We start from the raw sequence: 25,964 nt of genomic DNA on the forward strand, positions 1-25,964 counted from the left end.
TTCAAAGAGTGACTCCAAGTTTAAACAGACAAGACAAATGAACAAATAAACTTCAACAAAAAGAAAACCAGAGAAAAAGTAATAAAAATGAAAATCTAATACTTTCCTAATCTCTTTAGCCCCAGGATTCATTGAAAATCGTCCTAGATCTTAAACATACCAGGAAGGTCCCGCCGGAATTACACATCTGGTAGGCTATTCAGGTAAGACCTGGACCAAGACTATTTCATCCAAGAATCATGGAGTTTTGGAACCTCAGGACTATGAGAGAGTCCGTGTTCTCCAAGAGTGAAACAATCCAAACCAGAGGTTGGCAGACTTTTTCTGTAAAGGGCTAGATAGTAAATACCTAGGCTTTGTGGGCCACATTCTCTTCCTGTTGCATATTCTTCTTCTTGTTTACAACTTTTTAAAAATACAAAAACCATTCTGAGCTCAGAGTCCTAAAAAACAGGCTGAGGGCCATACATCAGATGTGGCCCATACATCATAGTTTGCCAACCTCTGCTCTTAGCTAAACTTGAGGGCTAACGACGGTCCTGAAGGCAATTTCGGTCTTCACTAATCCCATGTGCCTCACCAGGTCGGCACGCTACTTGTTCCTGTAGCGTAGCTGGGACTGATTCGCCCAAATTCAACCTGCAATGTCACGCCATTCCTCAGATGCATGGAAGGCTGCCCATGTCTATGGGAACAGAATGAAACCACACCCAGCGATCATCAAGGCCCAGGAAGACTTCAGTCCTTCTCTGCCGTGACGAGGAGCATTTTATTAGAAATGTTCCTGCCAGGAAACATTCAAATGTACGAGATGGAGGAATCCGGACCTCCTTCACAACACACCAAACGAATCAGCTCCATACTTAGATGGAAAAACAAGCAGCGTACCTTCACGCAGCAGCGTTAACTCCCTTCCCCTCAAGGTAGCCCCACGAATTATGTGCCATTGGTATCTCAGTTCAAGACAGGCTGATAGTGCTTAAAGTTTAACTTTTGCTACAATTACTGGGTGAGGTGGTAGAATAAATAGGGCCAAGCTTGGTGCCATTCTTGGATGGGAGATTATCCAAAAACAACAAGACATAAACTCTCCAATATTGCACGAAAGGAAGCTGGGGCACAGATAATCCACAGTTACTCCTGTTTCGTTCGAGAATGCATTACGTGATTGTTTTCTGTGGCGGGTTTATCTTCGTAATTAAGCTTTGCCCAGACTAATATGGAAGCTAGTCTGCATGTCCCGTATTCGTGCTAACAGAGCTGAGGAGCCCAAGGAGAAACTGTTAGGAAGTGGGGTTCAGGCAGGACGATGAGAAGAGCATCACCTGTGGCGAGCACCAGAGAAGGCACCATGAGGTACGGATGATGATCAAAAGAGTGTTTCTGAGATCACCGGATCCTGGAAAAGACCGCCACTCTGGCGACACACAGTATGCATCCCAAATAATATTGGGGCTGCTCTGAGAAAGGCCTAGGATTAAAGGCCTCCATTGCATCTTTTGGTTTTGGCTAAAGGATTTTTGTTCTCTCAGAGAAATTGTTTTGTGTTTCTAGAATATTCTATTGGTCTTTCCTCCACAATTACGCTTTGCAAAAGGAAGGATGAGCTGTATTTCAAAGCAACCTAAGAGCTTGGAATGGCACTGAAATTCCTTTTTCAAGAAAGGGAAATAGTTTGGAAAAGGGGAGGAACAGATTCTTGAACGGCCCCAGGGGCCTTTGGGAGCCTTCCAGACCCATGCGAACACCTGACGGGACTTGAGGTAATGTTTGTGATGTCTTAGGACGCTGTCAGGGATTGGCCCTTGCATTGGTCCTGCCGAAAGGCAATGACAGGAATTGATATACAGATTTTCTTGCATACCGTCAGGCCACTGAAAATGAGAAATCTTTGAAAATTGTCTCTATATTAAAGGAAACACAGTGGCCTTGAAACCAGAGCCTTTCATCTTCCTCCACCCACTTCTGTTTCTGGTTGTTTCTCTGCCTTTGCACCACTCTAACCCCCACAATTGTTCTCAGCAACATACTACCTTTTACTAAAAGTCACCTTTAGAACCAAATTTTACTTTAAAATGCTATGGAGCCCCTCCTCCCCCTCCAAAAACAGAAATTGGGGACTAGGACCCTAAAAAGATGAAAAACACATATCCAAATGACTTGTGTGAGGGTTCGATACCTACCGACCACAAATGCATGAACACATACTAAATCCCACTGGGAAAGACTTTCACGATCAAGATTACCACCATACTGGGAGTCCTTAAAAGAAAAGGTGGTGGTGCTTTTGCAAAAATTGCCAACCCAGCCTAGTAGCGAAGGTAGTTATCGGAAACTACCCTTTCTGTCCTGAACGAGGGCAGATGTTGTATCTTAGACAGAGGTTCGTGCACAGCGCAAATTCTGATGGTTGGGGTGGAGGTGTGCCATAGTGCAATATGTGTGGGAACAGGTATACACGCCCTCTCTCAGTTCGTTCAGTTCTGCCCCATCTCCTAGAAAACCCACTTGCGTGAGGGCTTCGGCACAAATGTCCTCACTGTTCAGCTGCCCCAGCCAACACAACACGTAAAGTGAGCAGAGTGTAACGATCGTGCCAATTCAGTCAATAGATGTTTATGAATGTAAAAAATTAGTCTTTCTAATCCCAGCATGGGAGTTGCCACGTCTCCAAGGGCACTGTTGAGATTCAGATCTGCAAAGAGAGCCTTGGGAGAACACGAAAATGGGCACCCTAGAGACTTTCACTGAGATAATTAAGCCACAGCAGAACCACAAGGGTAGAAGTGGCCCTACATGGACACCATCTGGATTCCTAGGGGCTCCACAGTCACTGCTGAAAGCTTTGCCTCGTGCCCAGGATTTATTTTAAGAACGTGGAAGGTCTTCTAGAATCACTGAATTTCAGAGATAGAACAAAGCTCCGTGTTACATCTTATCTCTTGACAGGTGAGCAAAGTAGAGCTCAACGAGGCAGGTGTTGTCAGAGGCAGACCCTCCCAATCCGGTGCTCCCTCTGCCAGACCCATCCCCTCACTGCTGCCCTTCTCATCTGGAACCCATGACTCCGGAATCCTGGATCCGTTCCAGGCTGGTGTCACCTTTACAGCCACACCTGGGGCAGGAGGACTCCCTTTCTCTTTTTAAAACCAGTTTTGCATTGACTCTTTGTCACAATTCTGATGAGAACTCCCTGTTTGCTCATTTGTTTGTTTGCCTATTTAGGGTCAGCAGGAAATGGTGCAAGAGTTGAGCTACTGATAACAGCAACAAGGTAACTTTTACTTGGCTGCATGAATTAATAAAAGCAGATGCTTATACAGCACCTACTTTGTGCTAAATCATGTCTCGTCATGTCATTCTCAAGACAACTCTGTGAGGTAGTTGCTATTATTTTCCTCATTTAATAGGCGAGTAAACTGAGGCACAGGGAGGGTAACATACTTGTCAGGGTTTCAAGAGCTGGGATCTGACCCCGGAAGCCCATCCCAGAATCCAGGCTTCTAGGTTCTGCACTATTATTAGTTCACGACCACTGACATTGCAAAGACTCCCCCAAAGGATTTCCTTCTTAAGATTTCAAGGTGATGCTTTCATATAAAATAACACCGACTTATAAGTAAACATTTCGTTTCCTGCCTGAGAATAATTCAGAGGCCAGAGCTTTCTTGCCCTAATTTTATCATTTTAAAGACTCAAGCCCAAGACAAAGGTCACGTCTTCATGATATCAAATACCCTGATACTTCATCTACAAGAACACTGAAAACATCCTGACAACATAGCATGGTGGATTTGTCCGTTTTTTTATTTTTTTTTTATTTGGCTGGGTATGTCCTGGAGACACATTCAGATTTGCCAGAATAAGAACACTTGCCAAGTCTCATCAATTGTTCTCATGGGACCATCTTAACCACAAAGCGCTACTGAGATGTTACTCAAGAAATCCAACTTCTGAGGATAAACTTTTGGGACAAACAAAAAAATCACAGTGAGTGTGTGTGAGAGAGATACAACCACCAAACCACAGTGTGGCCTGCCCATAGCTCAAATTAGGTCCCGTTGTCTGCTAAGTGTAACTGTCCCTCGAGAAGACACAGTCACGCCAGAAACGCATTACAGAAGGGCAGCAAAAATGATCGCGGGCAGCCCACTTACTGTATGGGATTAGACTTTTAAAAAGGATTAGAACCCCTTAATCTGGAGAGATGAAGATTAAGAGGGAGGAATGATCAAAGTCTATAAAATCAGAAAGGAAATGGAGAATATGGCCATAGTCCTGTTCACAAATCCCAGGATATTATAACAAGGGAGATCCCTTTGGAGTTCCAGGAAAATCACTTTAAGAGCCATAAAAAGAAGATACAATTTTCACAGCAGGTAATAAATTTAGAGAATTATTATCTTGAGGAGTGGTATACTCTGAGAATGCAGTTAGGTTTGGAAAAAAAAAAGGTTTAAATAAACCCGTGGGTGATAAAACCATAATGAGCTAATAATGGAAGCTTGGGAATGTTCTAGGGACATCCTGAGTCTTTTGAAAATGATTCCATCAGTGACAGGTACTAGCCTCTCCCAACGGGCTTTCTGCCCCGGGGGGCTGGGTAGCCAACAGACCTGACCACCTCTCCCTTCACTCTCCCAGCCAGATGGTTTCTAATATTCGAAACGGGGCTCAGTGACTGGAACGTGTTTGGACCTGGTACGATACAACAACTCATTCCTCACAGGGAGTTTTCTTTATTCTTTGCTAGTGTCTCTGTCCTAGGGTCTGACACTGATTCCCATAAAAATATGAACTTAATCCTTAAAACAAAAAAATCTCTGTCTTACTCAAAGATAGAGACATTTCAAATATCTTATGTTGCGGTAGTTGGGAGATTAAAAACAAAAAAACTGGTTAAACTCTCTACTGGGGAAGTTACTGATAGTACGGTAACACAGAACAATTAATTCAAATTTAAGGGGAAATTAAACATCCCAATTACGGAGCACCCATCACAGCCCAAGATATTAAACTCTGGAATTTACTGCAGTTAACGGAGAAACCAGCACACCTTCACAAAAGCTGTGGTTCTGTGAAATATACAGGATAAGACTTAAGGGAAATGTTTTAGCTCTTTTCCAGAAGATCCAAGTGCTAATCACTTGAAATATCTAATAACAGGTCACTGTTTGGGGCTGGGGAGGTTAGGGCCGCAGGAGGAGGCAGGGGACTTTGGTAGGGGGTAGAGTGGAGAGGAAGATTCCATTCAGAGAAAAAGAACCTTCAGACGACCATAACATGCGCTGCGGAGCATGAAGAATCTTTCCTGCACTCGCATCCGAGACTGCTCTCTGAAAACTGGTAAAATGTGGCAATGCGTAGAAAGCAAATAAAGGAGCCAAGGAGAGGAAAGGAGTGGCATGGAGGAGAACGGCATCCGTCCAACAAGCGGTATCTAATAACGCCCCATCCCAGCCCGATCTACCATCACACCCTGGGAGCTGTCCCTTGGTATCCGGGCAAACTGTGAGTTTGAAAAGGGCAACCCTCGTGTTGGGAGCTATGCAAAGTCACCATCCATCTGGGGAACGGAGAAGTCGGAAGGTGGCGAGGGGGCGGGGCTGGGTCAAGGGGCAGAGTCACCCTGCTTCTCATTGTGGACCTCACAGTGATTTGGGCAAGAAAACTGGGACATCTGGAGTTCAGAAGTCGAGGAAAATGGGGAAGAACCGGGAAGATGAATACGTGATCATCAGCGACACAAAAGAACGGAGCAGAGAGAAGCCTGGGCTTGGGCACCCGCGTCTGGCAAGGAGGCCGGCAGCCGGGCTAATGAAGCATTTGTGGTGTGGGATGTTTGCCAGCGCAACAAAGAAGATGTGCTTGGGCTCTGCAGATGTGCCAGGGCCCCCAGAGCAAAATAATGACATAATCACCATCAGTGTCACAGACCAGACTGTACACAAGGTGAAGGGGGGGGGGGCTGTAATACACACACGGGGAGGACTCGCCACGGCCCATGGCGGCGGCTGCCCCGAGGCCTGGGAGGCAGGCAGAGTCACCTAGCCTAGCTGTCTCTAGCTGGATCTTCGATCCCGAGGTAAGGCGTGTCCCCACCACCGGTGGGTGCTTCTCCTCCGACCCAAGCTGCTCCCAAGAAGGCAGCAGCAGTCTGAAAAGCTTATGAGAGCTTCAGACTGGCAGGAAAAAAGGCAGAAGGATGAGAAGCAAGAGGGAAGTGGAAGGAGAGAATTTTGAGACACGCTCCCTCGGTGTTCTGCCAAGTTCTGGGCTCAAAGTTTTCTTGAACCTGGTCCCCGCCCTCCCACCCGAGATAGCAATATGATCACGGACGTCCGTGTTTCAGGCCGTAAAGAGAAGGCAAGAAAACTCTGGGGGCACCTGGGTGGGGAGGACACGAAAGGGTCGCACATGGCCCCCCTGGGTGCGAGGGCACGGGCGGCAGGCGGGCGGCAGGCGGGCGGGAGGAGGCGGCCCCCGCCCGTCTGAAACCAGGTCCGGCAGAGGGATCAGCACCTGCCTGCGGCTCCCGCTCGCTAAGGTGGGTGTGTTAGTACAGCTGTCTGGCTTTTAAGTGACTTTTGTCAGTTTGAAAGTGAAAGTCTGTTTGAGGAGCTGCGAGAACAATAGCCCAGAGCCCGGAAGAAGAGCTTGCAGCACAAAGGACCGAGACTACCCTCGTGTCCCTTTTCGTTGCTTCTGATGAAAGATTTATAAGAATAACTTTAATTTTTTATGACCCCCTTTTTGGTATGACTATATTAGTTGTGTCAACTTCCATACACAGGTTCTCTTTAAATACCAAAAGGTCTGCAGGGAAAGTTGTTCAAGGAGGCTACGGGGACAGAATCACTTCTGGCCATCGTGATGGGTCCCCTCCTCCAGGAGGAGCTGCTCGGAGAGACCCAGAGATTTCCTGGAGATGGCTCCCTTCAGCCTCGACGTCCCTGTGCCCCCGACAGCGAAGTGATCTTAAGCCTTTCTAATGTGCCCGTTCAACCGCTCTTTGGAAGAACAATTATATTTGTTTTTCTTGGCTTCACCCTATTTAACAGGAACAGAAGTATAATAATCATTAATGGCCTTCCTCCTTTACTTCTCGAATAGCGGTCTCTACATTGAATCTTTCAGTTTGTGTCTCAGCCAAAAGCAGGGGTGGCGGGGAGGGGGGACCGGGGGGGCACACAGATTGCATTGTTCTGTGTCATGTTACCAAATAGCACTGACGATTGGCTTAAGGCAATCATTGAAGGTGACACAATATTTTCAAACGAGAACGATCTACTTTCAAGAAACCAAAGTCCTAGGCCTCACCAAAAGGACCGGTTGCAGAAACACTCACTCTTGGAAATTTATACTGAGACACTTAAGAGAAATGAGGGAACGAGCTCTACATTTTCTGCCCTGCGGCTGAAAAAGAACCAAACGGGTTCCAGCGAAATCGAATCCGGGGGTGGGAGGAGGCTGAGGAAATTCGATTTAAAATATTATCGTCCACGTGAAAAGGGATCGCCAACTTCTGAACAAGCTTTAGGTGGCTAAATGAGTTTGTTTCATCCAGACGAAATAAACAGGCTGGCTTTCAAAAGGCTGTCAGAACTCCTCCAGACACCGAAGCCGGGATGGGCCGAACACAATGCTAACATCCCACCGAAAGCTCCAACCACCACCGGCGGCGGCTCTCCGCAGAGAACTTGCTCCCTTTCTCCTATTGATAACCCTTTGTGGGACGGAAAAAAAGAGCAGAGGCAAGGAGAGCTGAATGTCAGACAATAGACATCACTCCACACACTGTCTCTGAACTTCCCTCATCTCTGAAGGACAATTAATTATGAAGGCCTTAGGGGTAGGTCGAAGCAAGGGAAAGCCCACTGCCTTCCCAGCACTACGCTGCCACCTCTGTGCTTGCTAAATGCCTTCTCCTGTTGGGGCAGAGCCACCAAGAGAGCCAATAGATCATTGGGGGGGGGGGGGGAGGAAAGCAAAAGATTTTTTTTGTGTGTGCGTCTGCCCTTGTATAATTCTATTCTCACTGTGAACTCATCCATACACAAAACACAAGGACAATTTTTTTTTTTTTTTTAAAGAGAGAAAAGCCACAGGGTAGGTTGCAGCAGAAACGGCCTCTCAGTGGTGTGTTAAAAAGGATGGTCTTTTCACCAAATCATTTCACAGAGGCAAAACAGACAAACACAAAGAGTTGAGACTTTTTCTCCGACATTAAATGGAGTAACTGATAAGGTCAGACATATGATACCTAAAGACATGAATCTGTGCACTCTTGAAGTCAAAGGGCCTCTCTGTGCTTAGGAACAATCTTTCAAAGGAAAGAGATCATAGAACTCCACTGAATCCGCTTTAAACTTTATGAAGCAGGAGGAGAAAAAGCTCTAAGTAGGGAAGCTTGACAGAAGAGCCTTGAACTATTTTCTGAAGGAAAGATGAGACCCTCCCTAGGCTGCCACAAAACATTTTTTTTTTCTAAAGGCTTCTCTGAACTTTGATATGTGCCAAGACACTACCATTGAAAGTTGTATAATTATGTGCTATAGCCACTGTGGAAGATGCTTTGTTCACCCCAACAAAGGACAATAAGCAAAGTGAAGCGACGTTACACTGTATCTTTTTCTTTAAGAATGTTGAGGAAGGTCATGGAATGCTCTAACTAATAAAGCTGTTGAGTAAGGAGGTTTTAAAGCTGATCTTACTGTGTTTGAATGTAACCCAATGACAAAAAAGACACAGGGAGCTAAAAATGCAACGACATTACCAAACAGATGATAAATCAATGGTCCCGCTTCATTATACTGATCAACACCTTGAATCCCAAAAGGACGGTGGTGCAAAAACGAAGCTCCGGGCGCACACAATCCTGCCTCTGCACCCCCCCCCCCCGCTCCCACCCCTCACCCCCTACCCTTTCCAGCCCACCTCGGAGCCAGCGTCTTTCACCGTCCTCTCCCTCACTCTTCAGGCCATCATTCTGTACAGGAATGTGTTCCCAGACAGCCATGTGTCTACTTATATTTAGAGAACATTCATTTAGTCTCTTAAAAGATCAATTTGGCTTGTCAGTGGTGGGACTGGCAGGGGAAGAAATGGGAAGAGCGTCTCTTCCTCCTCGCCGCCCACCAAGGGTGTGGGTCATGTGATCACTCAAACGGCTCAGTGGCTCCGAGGCCAAAAGACAGCAGCGGCAGTAAGAGGGTTTCACCCGTGTGCCAGTTTCCCCGATGATCACTCATATTTAAGTATCTCTTTGGAGCGGAGGGAAACGCTTCCTAAATCCACCTGTCCTCGTTTTTCTTTAAAGAGATGACAATGTGAATGAAAGACTTCCAAATACATTAAATCTCCTTCCACGCGGGATGTGTGGGACGCGGGAGGGCTGGGCACGGGGGCAGGCGGGGTGGAGAGGATGTGTTCAGCACGTGTTGTTCAGTGTCTGGGGTAGGGGCGCGATGGGAGGGGTGCTGGGGGGTTATTTTCGCTTTCTAAGGGCGAAGCAAGGCAATGCAGAAGTGGGTCCGCGGAACCACCCTTCTTGCCAGTCATGGGACACCTGGAAAAAAGTTGAACCACAGGTTCTGGGACGGAGCATCTGCCGGGTGGGGTGTCAGTGTTTAGGAGACGGCCCGTACGAGCCCATTAATCAATGAGTCAAGTTCCCCCCGTTCTGTTTCTTTCTCAGCCTCCCATCCCCACACTTGGGTCTTGGGGAGGGGCGGAGCTAGGGACACTCAGAGGGCACGTGGACCCTGCCTGCAGGTCAATGCCTGGCGCTGGCAGGCCTGGGAGGGATGCCCGCCGGGCCCGGAGGGGCCAGAGCAACCTCCTCCCAGTACCGGAGAATGACAGAGAGCGTGGGGGCAGCCTTGGAAATTGACAGCCATCATTACCTTCCTTCCCGCCACAGTTGTGAGGGAAACAAAAAAGTCATAAAATCCAACTCATCTGCCCCTAAAGTCAGAAGTATCAGTATGATTTAAAAACTGGGAAGGGATCCCAACCCTCCTCTCCCTCCCCATAAAAAGATGTTGGAAGCTCTTCAAAGGGAAGTGAGAATGAAGCATGGAAATATATACCATAACACCTGGAAAGACAAATTTATTGTTGCCAATCTCATTAAATGTGAGAAGTAGGAGTGAAAGATGCAGCCTGTAATTAAACACCCCTTTCCTGCACACCTTCACACACTCACCTTCAGAAGCGAGATGCCCCGCCTGTGCGAGGTGGCCAACTTTCCTTCCTCCAGCACAGACTGAGGGCGGGGCGCGTGGTGCGTGCCCCTCCCCCTCCGGGTCTTCTCCCACTTCCCCTGGGTCTTCTCAAGCTCTCACCACACTAAGTGCTGTGCCAAGAATCTTGGCCATTGTGTAAACTGATACAAAAGGCAGAACAAGCCCTCCTGTCACTTAGAAGGTCCTGACTCATAAAGGCCAGGAAACGCAGGGTCTAGAGGAGGAGAGAGATTGAAGCCACTCCCTCCTCGCTAGTGATAACCTTCCCCATCTGCTTTATTTTCCTGCAGGCCAGGGGTCAGCCACCACTCTGGCCTTGAGAGCCAGGAGCAGCAGGGGCTGGAGGGGGATGGTGCTAGGCGGGGACAGAGGTGCCGCCAGGCAGCTTATGACAGAGGCAGAGACAGACAGGGCACCAAGCTGAAAAAACACAAGTAGCAGAAGAGAAAGAAAGAAGAAGAAAGTCACGGTGAAGGAGGGAAAACGTTAGCCTCTTTCTCTCTTTCCCTGGCTCTACCTGTTCCCACCAGTTTAGAATCACTTAAGAAACAGGAAAAGGCTTTAGGCAAACCAAACGTTTTCTTCTATTAACATCCACAGCGTTATTATTGCTCACACCAAATCAGTTAATACTGGTAAAACACTGAGAAGAGTGCCCAGGACATAGTACAGCCAATAACCGTTAGCTTTCTTCTTGTTGTCACAAACAACGGACTGAGAAACGTAAAAATGCCACCAGTAAGCTGTTTTATTATTTGACCAACTAATATTTCATTGGGTGAATAGATAGTCCTCGGAACGGACTGGATCCTTGGGCAACATGTAGCCATAACTTCAAAGTCTCTCTACCATGCTCCATCCCTGTCTAAAAATTAGGAAAAAAAAAAAAAAAAAAGAAGAAGAAGAAAGAAAGAAAAAAACCCCACAAGATGTACCCTTCTCTACTTGGCCATCCTCTTTGCTTGCTCCTGTAAGACTACAGATTCACTTTACTTGATCTTCAAAGAAACTTAAATACAAAAGTCAAGGAGTGCACAAAGCACCAGCTGAGATATTCCGCTCAAGGTGCTGGGTCCGCTGTGGCTCGTGGCCGCCGCCGGCAGTGGTAAAACCACACTGATAAGATTTTGAGCCTCTCGCTTAAGCACTGACCTCCACGCACCAAGGCACAGAAGGGAAGGGACCATCTCATCCGAAGCTTCTGTTAGTAAATGGGCCCAACTGGGAGGCGAAATGAAAATCTGTTTAGCGACCGTCTGTGGCGGCGGGCATGCGTGTACACGTCTGTGCCTATAGGCGAGTGGAGGGGACAGCGTGGAACCCATGTTCCTGCTCTGCGTCTTACCGCATTTCCGGAAAGATCCCAGTGTTTTACTGAAGAAGGAAAAGACCCAGAATAGACCAATAACTTGTCTGAAGTCACATGAGAAGTGGCAAAACGGCTCCCCGGGCCCCATACTCCTTGCTCTGAAGCAGTCTTAAAATAGACATTGCAGATAAAGGAGAGGTGTCCTGGCTGGAAGTGCGTATGATTCACAAAGAGAGAAATATCAGATGCTAATCACATTAAGCGAGGATTTAGATGCTGCTAAATGGAACAGCTTGTTGGGTACTTCTCAATGCCAGCCGCCCCTGCTTGTGTCATTTCGGCCCTTATGCTGTGAGCAGGGGGTTAAGTTCCAACCAGGTAAGGTTTAAGAACCTTAAAAATCCGAACATGCTCCATAAGGATTTGTCATCTCAGAGTGTATTACACAGCAAAAATGCAGAACTCATGGCGCGAATCTTGGGCAATTCTTCTAGAAAGCTTGACGCACGTCGCCGAACAAATATTTGCCGTTATCAGCTGTAAAGAGTTCACTAGCATACAGTTGAGTTCTCTTTGGGTAAAGTTTAGAGCAACAGACTCAACAGAAAGGGGGAGAAAAAGAAATGAAAGTCTTCATAGGATTTCTTTAAAATGGCTAGCCCTAGTCCTATTCGTCAGCTCTAGAAGAAATCCTGAGATAGTTCTGTCAAAACTCTCAGAGCGTGGGGCGCCTGGGTGGCTCAGTGGGTTAAAGCCTCTGCCTTTGGCTTAGGTCACGATCCCAGGGTTCTGAGATCGAGCCCCGCATCGGGCTCTCTGCCTACTTATGATCTCTGTCTGTCAAATAAATAAATAAAATCTTAAAAAAAAAACTCTCAGAGCGTAAACCAGTGCTCTGTAACAGACTTTAAACATGGACCCTTTACAATGGAGAAGCAATGCAAGAAGGATCCCCACTTGTAATGTGCTCAGCCAAAGAGAAACGTTGCTCGTAACACCTCTGGCAAGAAACACTTATTTCACCATGGATACCAAAGATACCTTGGCTTACAGTAGAAGCCTTCAAACTTTCAAGGGAAAACCATGACTTCCCCATGGCTGTTCCCACCATCGCTGCCTGGTCAGCCACCATCACTGATGTGCACTGCCAAAACCCGTGTGAAAAGAGCCCCAAAAGGAAAGGGCAGGTCCCTTTCATTGACCAGTCTAGACCAAGATGCCCTTCTCCTCCTTTGAAGTAGCCAACTTCCTGGGTGTCTCTGGGTGCCTATCCATGTGAGGAAAGCATGAATATTAACACAAGGTCCGCTGTAGGAGCCGATGGCGGAGAAGAACATTCCTATCCTCAAGATAACACAAGAAAAGGACCAACATGGCAAGCCACCTGCAGCCTGTCTACACTCACCACTGGGGGTTCAGCCTGCAGAACTCGGCCACATTCCTACCTCTCGCTATTGTTGCCTCAGCCAGCAGGGCTCAGCAAAATGCTTTGGTGAGGGCTGGGAGATTCGCTAGTGTTGTCGCATAGAGTCATCACGTTGCAATGAAAACGGTTTGCTGAGGCACAGCATTAGCCGGTAAAGAAACACCTTACTCATAGCCACGCATCTTTCATTGTTGTGTAGCCATTGCTTCCTGGGAATCGTCTACACTGCTTTGTGTGTATCTAGAATATGCATGTTGTAGATGTGTGTGTGTGTGTGTGTGTGTGTGTGTGTGTGAGGGTGTGTGTATGAACAAAGAGCAGCATGCTCATGAAGCTACACATAGGGACATAAACACCCTAGGCTCTCCCCGCAAAAGAACAAAAACAGAAGCAAAACCATAAAAAGATGTGGATGGCTCTCTCACAATACATACTAAGCAAATTCTTGTACCATTTCTTCCATAAAGGAAATAAATGCCGATTAAAGGAGAAACCACAGAATCACTCCCCCAGCCACCTTTCTGGACCTTTTTAGAAAAAAATTGTTTGCAGCCATCATTGCACATAGCCTATGTCCTCTCAGTTGACATGCCGGAACCTAAGAGCGAAAAGGCCTTTTAGAGTGGGGACATCTTCCTTGGAAAGGGAGTCACCATGTATGGGTTCCTTGCTATAATTTTCTCTGAATTCTTGGGTTCCCTTTTCTGTGGCCCATGGGTCTTCATGCAAACAGCAGAGCCGGGGAATGGGAAAGGACGTAGGAGTGGGTCAGTCCCCCGTGACTCTGCCCACGGAGTGAGGGCTCCTTCTTCCGGCTTCACCTCTTCCCCTATTTTTACGGGATGCTTGTGTGAGATACCAAGACTAAAACAGATTTGGGGACACAGCCAAAGAAAATGAATTCTTTAAAAAAAAAAAAAAAGAAAAGAAAAGGGAGATGACCAAACAATAAAGATGAGTTCCTACCTCAAAGTCATTTGCTTTATTGTAGTGCATGTTCAGAGCCCTGTAGAGCTCACAGTCTCTGGTTATAGACAGCTCTTCCGTACTGGTGACTCCGTCGTTGATGGCTTGACGTGCGTACTTCTCCATCTGAATGTAGTAAAACTCACGGAAATTGCTAAACCACTTGATGAGCTGAGAGGTAATGCATCTGTTGAACTGTCAAATTTAAATGTTGGAAAGGATAAGAACATGGCCATTTTCTTCATTTATTCTTTAAGCATTTGAAGTCTTTTTAAAGTTCTCATGTCCTCTTTACTTGGACAGAGTATGTTCTGGATTCCACCAAAATGGTGGCAGGAGGGGTGAAAGCAGTAATACATGTATAAGAGATTATAAAACCTATCAGCCATGGAACTCACTTCCCAGTCCTCCACATTTCCAATGGAAAACTCACATTCTAAATCGGAATTTCCTTAAGAAGATGAATATCTTATTCTAAACACCGTTCTTCCTCTTTCAATGGAACAAACAGCGTTTGTACACTTTTTTATGGAAATGCATTCAAGCCACAGAATCCTGGGAAGAGTAATTACTTGCAAGTACTGCTTCCCCTGCTTTTCAAAAGTTCACGTTCCACCATTTTGCTTTTATGAAAGACCTACATTGGTACCCGGTTTCACGAACCGAAAGAAATCCAGAAAGGATATCTATATTCAGAGGCAAAGCAACAGGGCAAACAGTGTTCAGCTTTGTAGCAAGCCATGAGGGAGGAGGCACGCTCCTTGAGCAGCGAGAGGGCCCCCACCAAGCACCTTCTCTAGGAGCCAGGCTCAGCATTTCAGCATCATGGCGCCATGGCTTTGCACTGTGTCTGTGAGCATCTGTGCTTTATCTTGATTTATTTTGTGCATCTGTTATCGAGAAGTGTCCTAGGGTATCAGAAAAGTCTAAGAGAGCTTATTTTTTTGGGTCTGGGAAGGCTCAACGTTTTTTCCGTATAAATTGACGGTAATTGGTTCTTGGCTTTCCGTCATTTGGGCTTATGAAAAAAGTTCTGTAGGAATGCTCTACTTTTGGGTAGCGGGGGAAACCTGTACCAGAGATTGTGAGCCACATGACTTCACCACTAGCGTAATTTTTTTTTTTTTAAATAAGAATTTGTGTCATCACATGACGGCCTCGTGCAATGCCAGAAAACAACTTTCACACAAAAGGAGAGGAGTCTGGCATTGGCCTATGTTTTGGTAATGGGTGATCCCCATGGCCATCCGGCTGTGACTCCACTTTCTGTTTGTACACGGTGCTCACATCTGTCTGGCCAGACCACCGTGCCTGTTGGCACACTTCCTACAGCCGGCGCTGGGTAAGACCCACGCCCCTTTCTGCTGGAGTCTATGCTGTTCGGAAGGTGTGGTTAAGGCAAGAGTACACAGACGGCCTAGACAGACAGTTTATTACATTTTTTTTTTTTGAATGCCAAGTTACCCTAACGTGATTAGGCTTTAGAACTTTGTTTACCAAGGTTTCCTGATGACCTTTTAAATGAAGATGTCTTCCTGGATTCACTGTGAATGATACCATTCTTATTGGCAGTCCTCTGTTCATGGTAAAGGACAGATGCATCTCAACTTGCCAAGTCAAAACCAATAAATCCATAGCTTTATATCAGGCGGGCTGACAGACAACCCCCTGCCTTTTGTCATCACAGGCATTCCCTTCCCTGGGCCCCCAGAAAAAGATGTACATTCATCAAAAATCAACAAAGACCACTTATCAAACACCGGCCATGAGAACATCCAGACTCCCAACAAGATGACAGCTAAAGTGTGTACTGGGGCTGTAATTACTACACAGAAAGTTGTTTCTATACTAGCAAAGATAATAAATGAATGAAAATTTATGGCAGGGAATGGACATAACAAGGAAACAGAAGCAGGAAGACTGGTGTTTCTCCCAAAAGGCCACCTTGCATCATAATTGCCATGGAGTTGCAAGGGCCCTTACAGATAATTGACCAGAAAATGATTAAGTCATCAGCAAATCGCTTCTGCTTGCAAGAGTTCAAACATGTACTTAACCTATCCAAGAATTATATTTTCACTCTGTGCGTCTGCTCTGTCTCTATTCAGCCTTGCGGGGAACCCGATTAAAAAGACAACTGAAGGACCCCCGTTATCTGATCTTCTGGTTGCCGATTTCAATAGAACTTAAACCCATTACGATTTGCTGAACTTGGAGTTCTTTCCATTTTATCTCAGCAGTAAAATACACTGTCCAAATTTCCAGACACTGAGATAAGGACTACAGGCCCCCGTGACGGCTTACTGTTCCTTTTTAATTCTTTTAGAATAAGAAACAAAACATTACAAAATGATAGCAGGCTGTGCACTGGGGAATGAAAATTGCTTTGACATGGAGATTAGGCTTCTGCATTGTTACAAGACATTGTCTCCTATGGACAAGAGTACTGTAGAGGAAAAAAATAGAAGGGTATTTTTTTTCTAGAATGGTCATGAATGACCTAATGGGGGAGGACAAAAAAGTAAGTGCACTTGCCATTATTTAGGAATGGGACATAAAGGGAGATTTAAAGCTTATTGTTACAGAATGGAAATACCAGAGAGAAAGAATGGGCAAAAACAACAGACTCCCCCCGACACAAGACAAGTGAAATGACCAGCACAACAGCTTGGAGAACTGGGTTTCCCTCCACCAGAAGCGCACTGAAATTTGTTCTGTTTTCAGTTGCTGGTGAAAAGCAGAGGCAGAACCCTCCCCCTCGCCCCCTTTTCTAGATATTCACGCTGGGGGAGAAAAAGTGTTAAACTTTAAAGAGTTAATTTTCCCCCCCGTTCTGTAGTGGCTTACAAGAAAAGGATCAATTGTTCTATAAAGGAAAGCTCTGTAGTGTGTTAATGTGTTACCGCAAAAACTAATCGCTACAATAAAGAGGCTGTGTTTCCACAGTGTGTGAGTCTCTGTGACTTTGATTAATGCTTCCCACGGGACATCTCAGCCTCAATATGGGCTGAAGAAACTTCCTAAATATTCAATGAGCATGGTCAAAAGATGTATAAAACAAATCAATCTGACACCTTAATCTGGCCAGGCAGCAGTTGACTCAAGGGGCGGAGGGACTGAGATACATCATTTAACACCGCCGGCTTGAAAAGCTGTGAGCGTCTGTTCTTCAAAGCTAAAATGACACTGAATCTGTTGTACTTAGTGGTCTAAGAGTTATTAGTTGATACATTAGAATCAGCCCCCAGTAGGTGCACAGGAAGACGGAGGGGCCCCATCAGTCCTCAGCATGTCCTGCCCATTTGCCCCCTTGCTCTTCTCGAAGGATTTTGAAGCCCTGGTGGAGCTGAGCTTTTTGTCTGGCTAAATGTCACAGTGAGGGGATGGAGTTGGCCTCTGTGAGAACCTGCCACTTTGTTTAGATTCTTACTCTAGGCCTGAAACCAAGTCAGCCCCGGTTTCATCCTTCGTATAGATCATGGCTGGACAGCTCTCACCAAGCCAGCATCTGAATCGTGGGAGGTGTTCCCTCACCCCTTTCTTTCCAGAATAATTTAAAAGCATTCACCTCCTGCCCAAATGGAAGTCACTTGCGGAGAGGGAAGCGCTCTACGCCTCCCTAAGGAAATATGCAAGGCAGGGCATACCACCCTGCCTGGGCTCAACTTCTGGGGCCCATCAGAGAGGATGCACTTGGTCTAGCATGATCTTCAACTGTGCAGATGACACCTAGGCTATGCTTTCCTCATGAAACAAAATATTTTCCACTTGTGTTGCTTCTCCTGTTTTTGTTTTTTTTTTTTTTTTTTACTTGCAAAACTAACTTGTGGTCCCCATTTGAAATGAAATGACTTTGATGATTTGGAAAGGTACGTTTTGCTAGGATTAGGAATTTTCACTTAGATGAAGGCAGCCACAATCAAATATAAGCTTGTGTTGCGAGAGAAGTCTGACTTGGTCCACAAGCACATGACCATGTCTTTCTCAAGACAGGTGATGAAGGCTCTCACCTGTTATAAATTCCTAAGGTCCTTCCCCTAATTTCTAGGGATCTCTTAATTCTGTAGTGGTTTTCTCGAATCTACCTACACTGAAATAAAATTTTGGGTTGCATATTCATATGTAGAGAAACACCTAGTTATTTCCGTCTTACAAGTAGGTATCCACGTTTATATATCTATATCTAGAAATAAGTATGTGTGTATACATATGTATATATATACACATCCACTATAGTATGTATCTATACATTTATAACATACGTATAAATATACATGTGTATGAGCCTATGCATCGTTGGCATTCAAATTCTGCATTTTCTTTACTATTAAAAAGTCCAAGCATGATCTGCTATTGTTTTCTATCAAGTTTCTGGAACACCATGCCTGGACTATCCTTCCCTTTCCTATGCATGCCTTTCCAATTTCATCAGCATAAGCTCAGGGAATACAAATTCATTTATTACTAGCCAAAGAAAAAACATAATTAGCAAAGTTAAAAATGTATAATTCATTCCAAAAATAAAAGAGAAATGACCTTCGGTGATTTTCTGCTATGCATTATATGCCCTACCGTTTCCCCTCCATTAGAGTGGATAATTGGGAATTAACCAGACTCACGTATACTTTAACAGCCTTCTCTCCCAGTATGGATAGAGTATGGATAGAATCTATCATCTGAATATCAGTGATTTTTTTTAAAATAAAATATTCACCCCGGTATTTAATTGTTGTTTACATAGTGATTATTTGCAAAGCTGAATTACTAGATGCATTCTAGAGGAAGAGGAACAATTTCTTGTCAGTTTACACTGCCGAGTATTTATAAAGATTACAGATGAACCACTACAGATTAACAATCTCCCCTACCCTGGCCCTTCTCCCCCAGCCCACGAATGTTTCTAATATTTACATGTACTGTTGGATAGTGTTGCCGGCTCAGAATGGCTGCTGCTTTCCACCCTCCCAGGGCTGCGTTTCCAATGGTGGGTGAGAGATCCCTATGGATGCAGTCTGTAAAGTGCTATGGCCTCCTTCTTAGGAAAAGCACTACCTAAATAATATAAGAGATTGTCTTTATTATAATCACAACAGTGCCAATCACAGCACTAAGAGGAGTGGAGGAGGTAACATGGGCACCTAGACACACACACACACAGGTGCACGGTAACACTTTCTTCCTCTCGTCCATGTCCCCCCTTCTTCCTGGAACTTGGGTGTTGAGAGGACTGCTCCCCTCCCTGGGCCCCAAAGAACCCTGCCAGGTTCCATTAGGCTGCAGAAGCTATCCAGTCTTCAACCAATTGGCAAATTCCTTCCCTGGTGTCTGTTTCAGATGGTCCCCCACGAAGTCCAAACCCTCTTCCTGGATGTACCGTGTCACTCAACCTTGTCTGTACTCGAATGATCCTCAACCAGCCCTTCAAGTTACTGCCTCTCTGGGCCTTCCCATCCGGCTGAAGGTTGGCCCTGGAAGCTGCGGGGGAGGGGGGGACATGCCTGCCACTTAAGGAGCTCCCCCAGGGAAGGAGGAAGATAAAAGGCTAAAGTGGATACACAATTCAAAAGAAAACAGGAGAGAAAACAGAACTTTTCTTATAAGGCCAAATAAAACATCAGTGAAGGAAACAAAAATGAGTTGGCCTGCAAAAGGGGGGGCAGCGCGGCCACGGGGCCACAGGGCTTGAAACCCTCTGCGTGGAGGGAGCGGTGCCACGGCAAAAGCCTGCGTTGGCAGCTCCTGAGTTCTCAGTGGCAGGAATAAGAACTTGTGCACATGGGGGTGGGCAGCGGAGGGTGGGGGGAAAGGCACCCAACCCTAATAAACCAATCTCAGCTAATGTAATGTTTATCGAGTTCCTCGGCTAATGATACCATGCATGTGATTATCATCATCAAAACCCAATCTATGTTTTAAAAAGTTGCAGATGATTAACACAACATCAAGTTGTTGCAAACAATTACTTAAAACGCACACACAGACACAGACGTGCGCACACACATCCACACGCACACAGAACCAGGAGGTCCCCATATTCTGTAGAATGAGGGAGGCTGCAGCTGTAGGCCGACAGCTTTCATATCCTCATTTGAATAATGTGTCCTGAATCTGTCACTTTATTCATTCTCCTTATGCTCAGTGTACTCTACATCAACAACAAATTAAGTTGTAAATAAGAGACAATCATCACTTTTGTTTTTAAGCAGCTACTGCATAGAGAATTTCAATGTACGCTCCTTTCGACAGGGGGAAAAAGAGGTGTTAGAGTTTGCTTTCCTAAGCGCAAATATGGGGAAACCAACAGAAACAAAAACAGAAAACAGTTTACTGTTGCTGAAGGGAGGGAGAAAAAAAAAAAATTCTCGGAAGCACACCCATCCAGGGCTGGCTGAAATTTCTCCCAAGAAGTGACTAAGACATACAAAGCGAGAGGCTAAGTTTCCCACATCACACTGGAAACCCATGTGACTTGGTACCAGCCTCCTGGTCTTAAGGGGCATCTTTGCCTGGCACAGCTTTTGACAAAAAGACAAGTGCATTGCATCAATTAAACACAGGTGTATTCATGGATTGATTTTCACGCTCATCTCTGTTAACTTCCAAGAGTTTGAATCACGACCACATGCACAGAGACTGAAAAACGACCGATGAAAAACGTTCTTACCTTCACATCGGAGAAGTAGGTCTTCAGCATATTTGAGCTGGGATAACGGGTATAAAAGAACATGAGCTTTGCTTTTTTCAAGTGATTGGGTGACAATCCTTCCTGCATGTAGGGGGCATTTGGTTAAGGAAAAAAACGTCTTTAAACACAAGCACTCACCACCCACTTCCCCAAAGAACCTGGAGGCCCATCAAGCAGCTGGGCGGGGTGGGGGTGGGGTGGAGGGTGGGCGGGGATGGTGGAATTCTGGAGGGTCAATGGCACATGCCATGGAATCCATCACTACGCTGCTGCCCCTTGCTCCAAATGACCCTCGCTGGTCAGAAACTGCCAGGTGTAATGGTGAGGATAGACACCGGGGTTGCAGAAATCTTGACAGCTCCATGGTGAGGATGGCAACACATTCCCCCTGTTCGAGGTCCTTATGCTCCCTATACATTCACTTGTTGCTAAGGAGACAAATGCACCCAACACGGATTGTACAACTCTTAGCGTGAAAGTTTTTTTCTTCTCTGCAATTACAGTTCTGTTTGTTCTTCTCTCCACACTCTGCAGTTTACATCAAGTTATTATCCTAATGTGCGTGAAAATATAAAATGCATTATTTTGAACACTGTCAGGCAAGCTGCGTATTTTACCTTTTAGAGCTAATCTAATGGGGCATCTTGACTCACTTTCTTCCTATCTTATTATTATATCCTTTTAATTGTTTCCTTTTAAATAATAGCCGCAACTTGGGAGGGGTAGTTTTGGCACAGAGGGCGCCGGGAGGGGGTGTCGCTTTTGTTAAAGCAACGATCCAAGACCAAATACAATTTGCTTCTCCTGGATTTATAGTTAACTCCTTTGAGAGCGGCACTGTGGCGGGGGCTAGCAAATCAATAAATGTGGGTTAGCGGATCAATAAATGGCCACTTACCCAAAATAAGAAGGCCTATTTATCTGGAAACATCATTACCTTTTAGATCTGTAAACAGCAGCAACTAAAACAGTTCCCAAGAGAATGTGAGGCTAACCATAACAATCCAGGCTTCCTGATTCTCCCCCAGATTCTTGGCAGTCCTCAGCAGACTCAGAGCTGGGATGGCTCTGGTCACATCTGTGCCGCAGCCTGGCCCTGCCATTTCCTCAGCAAATTAATGGCTTTATAATTTATCAGAAATGAAGATGCACGTGGAGAAAATCAATGTGGTCCCCCACAAGGTCAATTAAGGGTCCTTCCTAGAAGCTTCTCTAAGGATTTTCTCTTAAAAGACAGTCTGGGAAAAATAAGGAAGAAAAGAAAAGAAAATCTGCACTTGCGTGTGCGCACACACACGTCTTACAAAAATGCCACACCTGGTGAAAAAAGGTAAAAAAAAAAAAAAACCCAAAAAAACCCTCTCATATTTAGGAAAAGTCAAGGTTTCTAAACAACCTCCATCAAGAACTGCGTGACCAATCTTAGGAAGAGAGAGAAAGCAGGAAGTTGGTAGCGACGCATAATCAAATTCATACTGATAAGCTCTAGACCACTTCTAGCAGGGTGTTGAACTAAATATTCTGCTGAGGGTTGGATCCATTCGCATTCCCTTTAACATCACACAACGTTTAAAAGATCACCTTGGTTTGTAAACAGAAAAATTCAATCTTGCGTCCCCCCCACCCCCCTCCGCCCGCCCTCCCCACGGACAATACGGACTGAAGGAAGAAATTTCGATTTTCTGTCTGAGAGCCAAAGCAGCTTCACTGAACTTGTGTTTTTGTTTCAGATCCGTAATGATCACAAAGACGATAATTTATGACTGACATACTTCTTGTGCCAAGGAAAGAGCTGAAAGGCCCTCCAGTAACCTCCATTAGAACGGTAGAGAAGACTAAAGGAGCCCAGCACACTTCAGGACCATCTGTCCAAACGGGTAAGTGACATAATAGTGGCAAGCTGTCTCGCCTTGCCTTGTGATAAGAGTTTTTAGGCAACTCCAAACTTCAGCAGACACTCTCAGATCTGGGTTCTAGTCTTTTCTTCAGGGGGACAGATGAAAAAACCTTGCACACTGAATTATTAGCAGTGGGGAAAGTACCGAATGGTTAAAAAATGTGGTCTCCTGCAAAACACCCTGTTTTGCTGTGGTTCTCCGAGATAGAACTACCAGAACTTCCTGACGCTTTCAATATGCTTAAATCATGCTTCGATGTTTTAGCTCTTTTTATTAAAAAAAAACAAAAACAAAAAACAAACCACTATCCGTCTTATTTTGATCAGGATTTAGAGGCTTTTTAGTTCATGAAAAAAATGATTCTGATTCCAGCGTCTCAAGTTCGTTTTGCTTTAAAATGTTTCCTGTTGGTAATACTTAGAATTGATCAGTTGAAATGGAACAGAGAATAAATCTTTATCTCTCGCTCGTCGTGTAATTAAGATAAAATTCCCATAAAATATATGTTTCTAATAAACTATTAAAAATAGCTAATGAAACATTTAAAAGCCAACAGTTAGATAATCCTTTTTTTTCCTCCTCAAAATAAATCTGAACTGACCAATTGGTTAATTTCCCTTTTAAGTGCTTGTGCTGAAAAGCAACTGTTCTTCCAAGAAAGCACTAGCTGTTTCCAGGATACTTACACACGCACAATGACTCATGATGGAATAGATTCAGTAAACATACAGCTGTACTGAACACGAGCTAAGCTCCATTCAAGGCCAGGAAAGAAAATGAGCACAAATAAATATTAAGGAGGTAAGGGGGGGATGGGGCGAGGGGGATGGAACGCAAACAAGATCTGTCCCAGCAGCTCATGTGGCTTTGCCTCAATTCTCTTAGCCATAGCTTTGTGAAGACAGATGACATTCAATTCTATGTGTAATGCAAAATAGACAATAACTACTGAAACTTGAGACAGCTGCCAGGTGTAAAAAAAAAAAAAAAAAAAGAGAAGAAAGAAAGAAAAAAGAAAAAAAAGAAAAGGAAAAAGGAAAAAAAAAAGATGATAAATCCATAAATTAATGAACGACATCTGCTCAGGAATAGAAAAGATCAGAGAAGTGGGTACTGCAGCTGAACCTGCAGGTGGGGGAGGGGGTTCAAACAACCTGGGAATCTGAGTGTTGTCTGTTTACAGAGCTGGAGATCGCCTTACCTACATGGTTGTGGCAGGGGAGGGGCAAGGGCGCAAAAAGGCAAATGCAAAAACGCATTGTGAATGCTGGAGGAAGGGGATTTTCCCCCCCCCCTCAGCTGAACTCCGAATTGTGGCTAGAGATTTCACCAGCGGCACTTCCAGCCGGATTGGATTGGGGCTACTTACTTACATTTTCTAAAATGCTCTGACACCCAAAGAATTTTAGCTGTCTCCTGATGCTCTGATTTGCTGTCTCCAAGAGGATTTCTCCCTCAAATGGGGAGAGAGGATCTAGACTGTCTCATTGAATCAAAGCGATAGAACACGCTGTTACTCCGTTAAGAAGCTGAACTCATGTGTCACTTAAGGAAATTAAAAAGAAAAAGAATTTACTGAATAATTTTTTTGGTGGGGTAAGAACCCAGAGTCTCTCAGTCTTTTGTGTAAATGTGTTCCCCGTAGCTCATGAAGCTAATAGAATCACTGTGGCTCCACAAGGCTTCTAAAAATGTCTATGGTTATTTCACATATCAGAAATTCATTTTTAATCCATGTTTTCCAAGTTAGATTTTAGTTTCAAATTACCAAACAATTTTCCTTGAAGTGCTTTAAACGTTCTCCTCCAAAGTCAAGGCGGGGATGCTGGCTGTCACTGGAAAGGGGCTCAGTTTCTCCACTTTCTCCACTGGCGCATCTTAAAGGCTCATAAGACTACTCTCCCGCTTAGACTGGGGGCATGCAAATGTCTGAGGCCCAAACAAGGCTATTTTTCTTGAGATGCAAAGAGGATGAATGACAAGGAACATCATGAAGAAAAACAATTGGCTGGCTGTTTCTTTGGGAATTTGAATAAAACTTAATATTTGATTAAATAGATTCATTTGCAAAGATACTGAACACACACACGTATCTCTGAGACGGGCGCTCCTGGAGCAGGTGCACCGACATGGACATGGAGTTCAACAGGCACACATTCATTACTTCTTTGGATTAGAAAAGGATAACGAGGTGGTGTGTTTATATAGATTACATATGCTTCATGTGCTGAACGTAGAATGGATTTATCTGATAAGCTGGTGTTCTTAATAGTTCTTATCTTGGCTACTTTGTTCAAAGAAGCACATGATGCCCTTTGAAGTGGCAAAGAATCATTCCTTAAGAATTGTATTATTCATTACTATTGGAAAAGCCACGACCACAAAGAAAAACATAATAAGGGCAATCATAGAGCTATCATTTCATCCTTATTTCTACTCATGTCTATTGAATTTTTTTCTAGGAATAACTGGATGGTTCTAAGGTGGCCTTACATACCTAAAACTGAAGTAGACACCACTCTCCAGGATTCCCAGAAAAATTCTTGAGAATTTTGCCTACACGCCATCGGGTAAGTCAAGGGAAGAACTTGTTGCCATACAAGGATGGAGACAGGAGACACTCAGATCCCCCAAAACACTCAGATCCTCATTGGCTTCAGGATCATGGGGATTATAGAAAGGGTTGCTTGCCTATCTTCTTCCCAAGAAAGAATGTATCAGTGGGGTGAACGGTTAAAAGTACGGCATGATCAAGGGGAAAGAAACAGAGGCTAGAAGGCCAAAAGTGGGACATGTAATCATTAACTGCAACAAGGGGCCAAAATGATTTAGCTCCATGAAAGAAACAGCTCCAGTTGTAAGCAACATTTCATACGAACACAGGTGTTTCCAAACCATCCCTGTTCAACAGCCTCTTATATTGGTAGGAGAGGGACTTTATTCAGCTGAAGAAGCAACTATATTCTCCTTGAAGCCTTTGATATGTATAGAAATAAAAGGAACTTCTTTCTATTCAAATCCTCTAAATTCTTCAGGGGATTTAGAGAGCATGAGACAATGAATGTAGCCAACACTTAAAGCAATCTAAAAGATTTTTTTCCTAGAAGACAACTTACATTAAAAAAAAAAAGGCACAGGCACAATGATCTGGTTATAATAAAAAGTCTAATAAAAAAAACCCATAAACTGGTTAAAGAGTTTAGTGTGCCCTTATGGGACTGTGAAACCTGGTTTTAAATATTCCTCAAAATGGGTATGTCCTTTTCCTCTGAGTGTGTGTGTGTATGTGTTTGTGTGTGTGTGTGTGAGAGAGAGAGAGAGAGAAGGGAGAGAAACCACCCACCATCATGACCACAGCCTTCAAAATGAAGTAAGATAGGGTCTAGCAATCGGGTCTAGCCCTGGACCTCAGCCTTGTGTGTATCTCAGAAGA

At 44.8% G+C, this 25,964-nt stretch overlaps 1 protein-coding gene across 7 annotated transcripts in view; it reads right to left on the minus strand.

Annotated features, from left to right (window-relative positions):
- The window catches only part of PROX1 (prospero homeobox 1), a 57,507-nt gene that overhangs the window by 15,059 nt on the left and 16,484 nt on the right, over nt 1-25,964 (minus strand). For all 7 annotated transcript variants that reach the window (XM_045982513.1, XM_045982514.1, XM_045982512.1 and 4 more), the window contains 2 exons: nt 20,613-20,720; nt 13,949-14,143 (listed from right to left, as the gene is read on the minus strand). In XM_045982513.1, coding sequence (XP_045838469.1) covers nt 13,949-14,143; nt 20,613-20,720 — 303 coding nt within the window. The remainder of the gene's footprint in view (nt 1-13,948; nt 14,144-20,612; nt 20,721-25,964) is intronic.

This window comes from Meles meles, chromosome 17, assembly GCF_922984935.1.
Source record: "Meles meles chromosome 17, mMelMel3.1 paternal haplotype, whole genome shotgun sequence".
In the NCBI taxonomy this organism is placed as follows: domain Eukaryota; kingdom Metazoa; phylum Chordata; class Mammalia; order Carnivora; family Mustelidae; genus Meles; species Meles meles.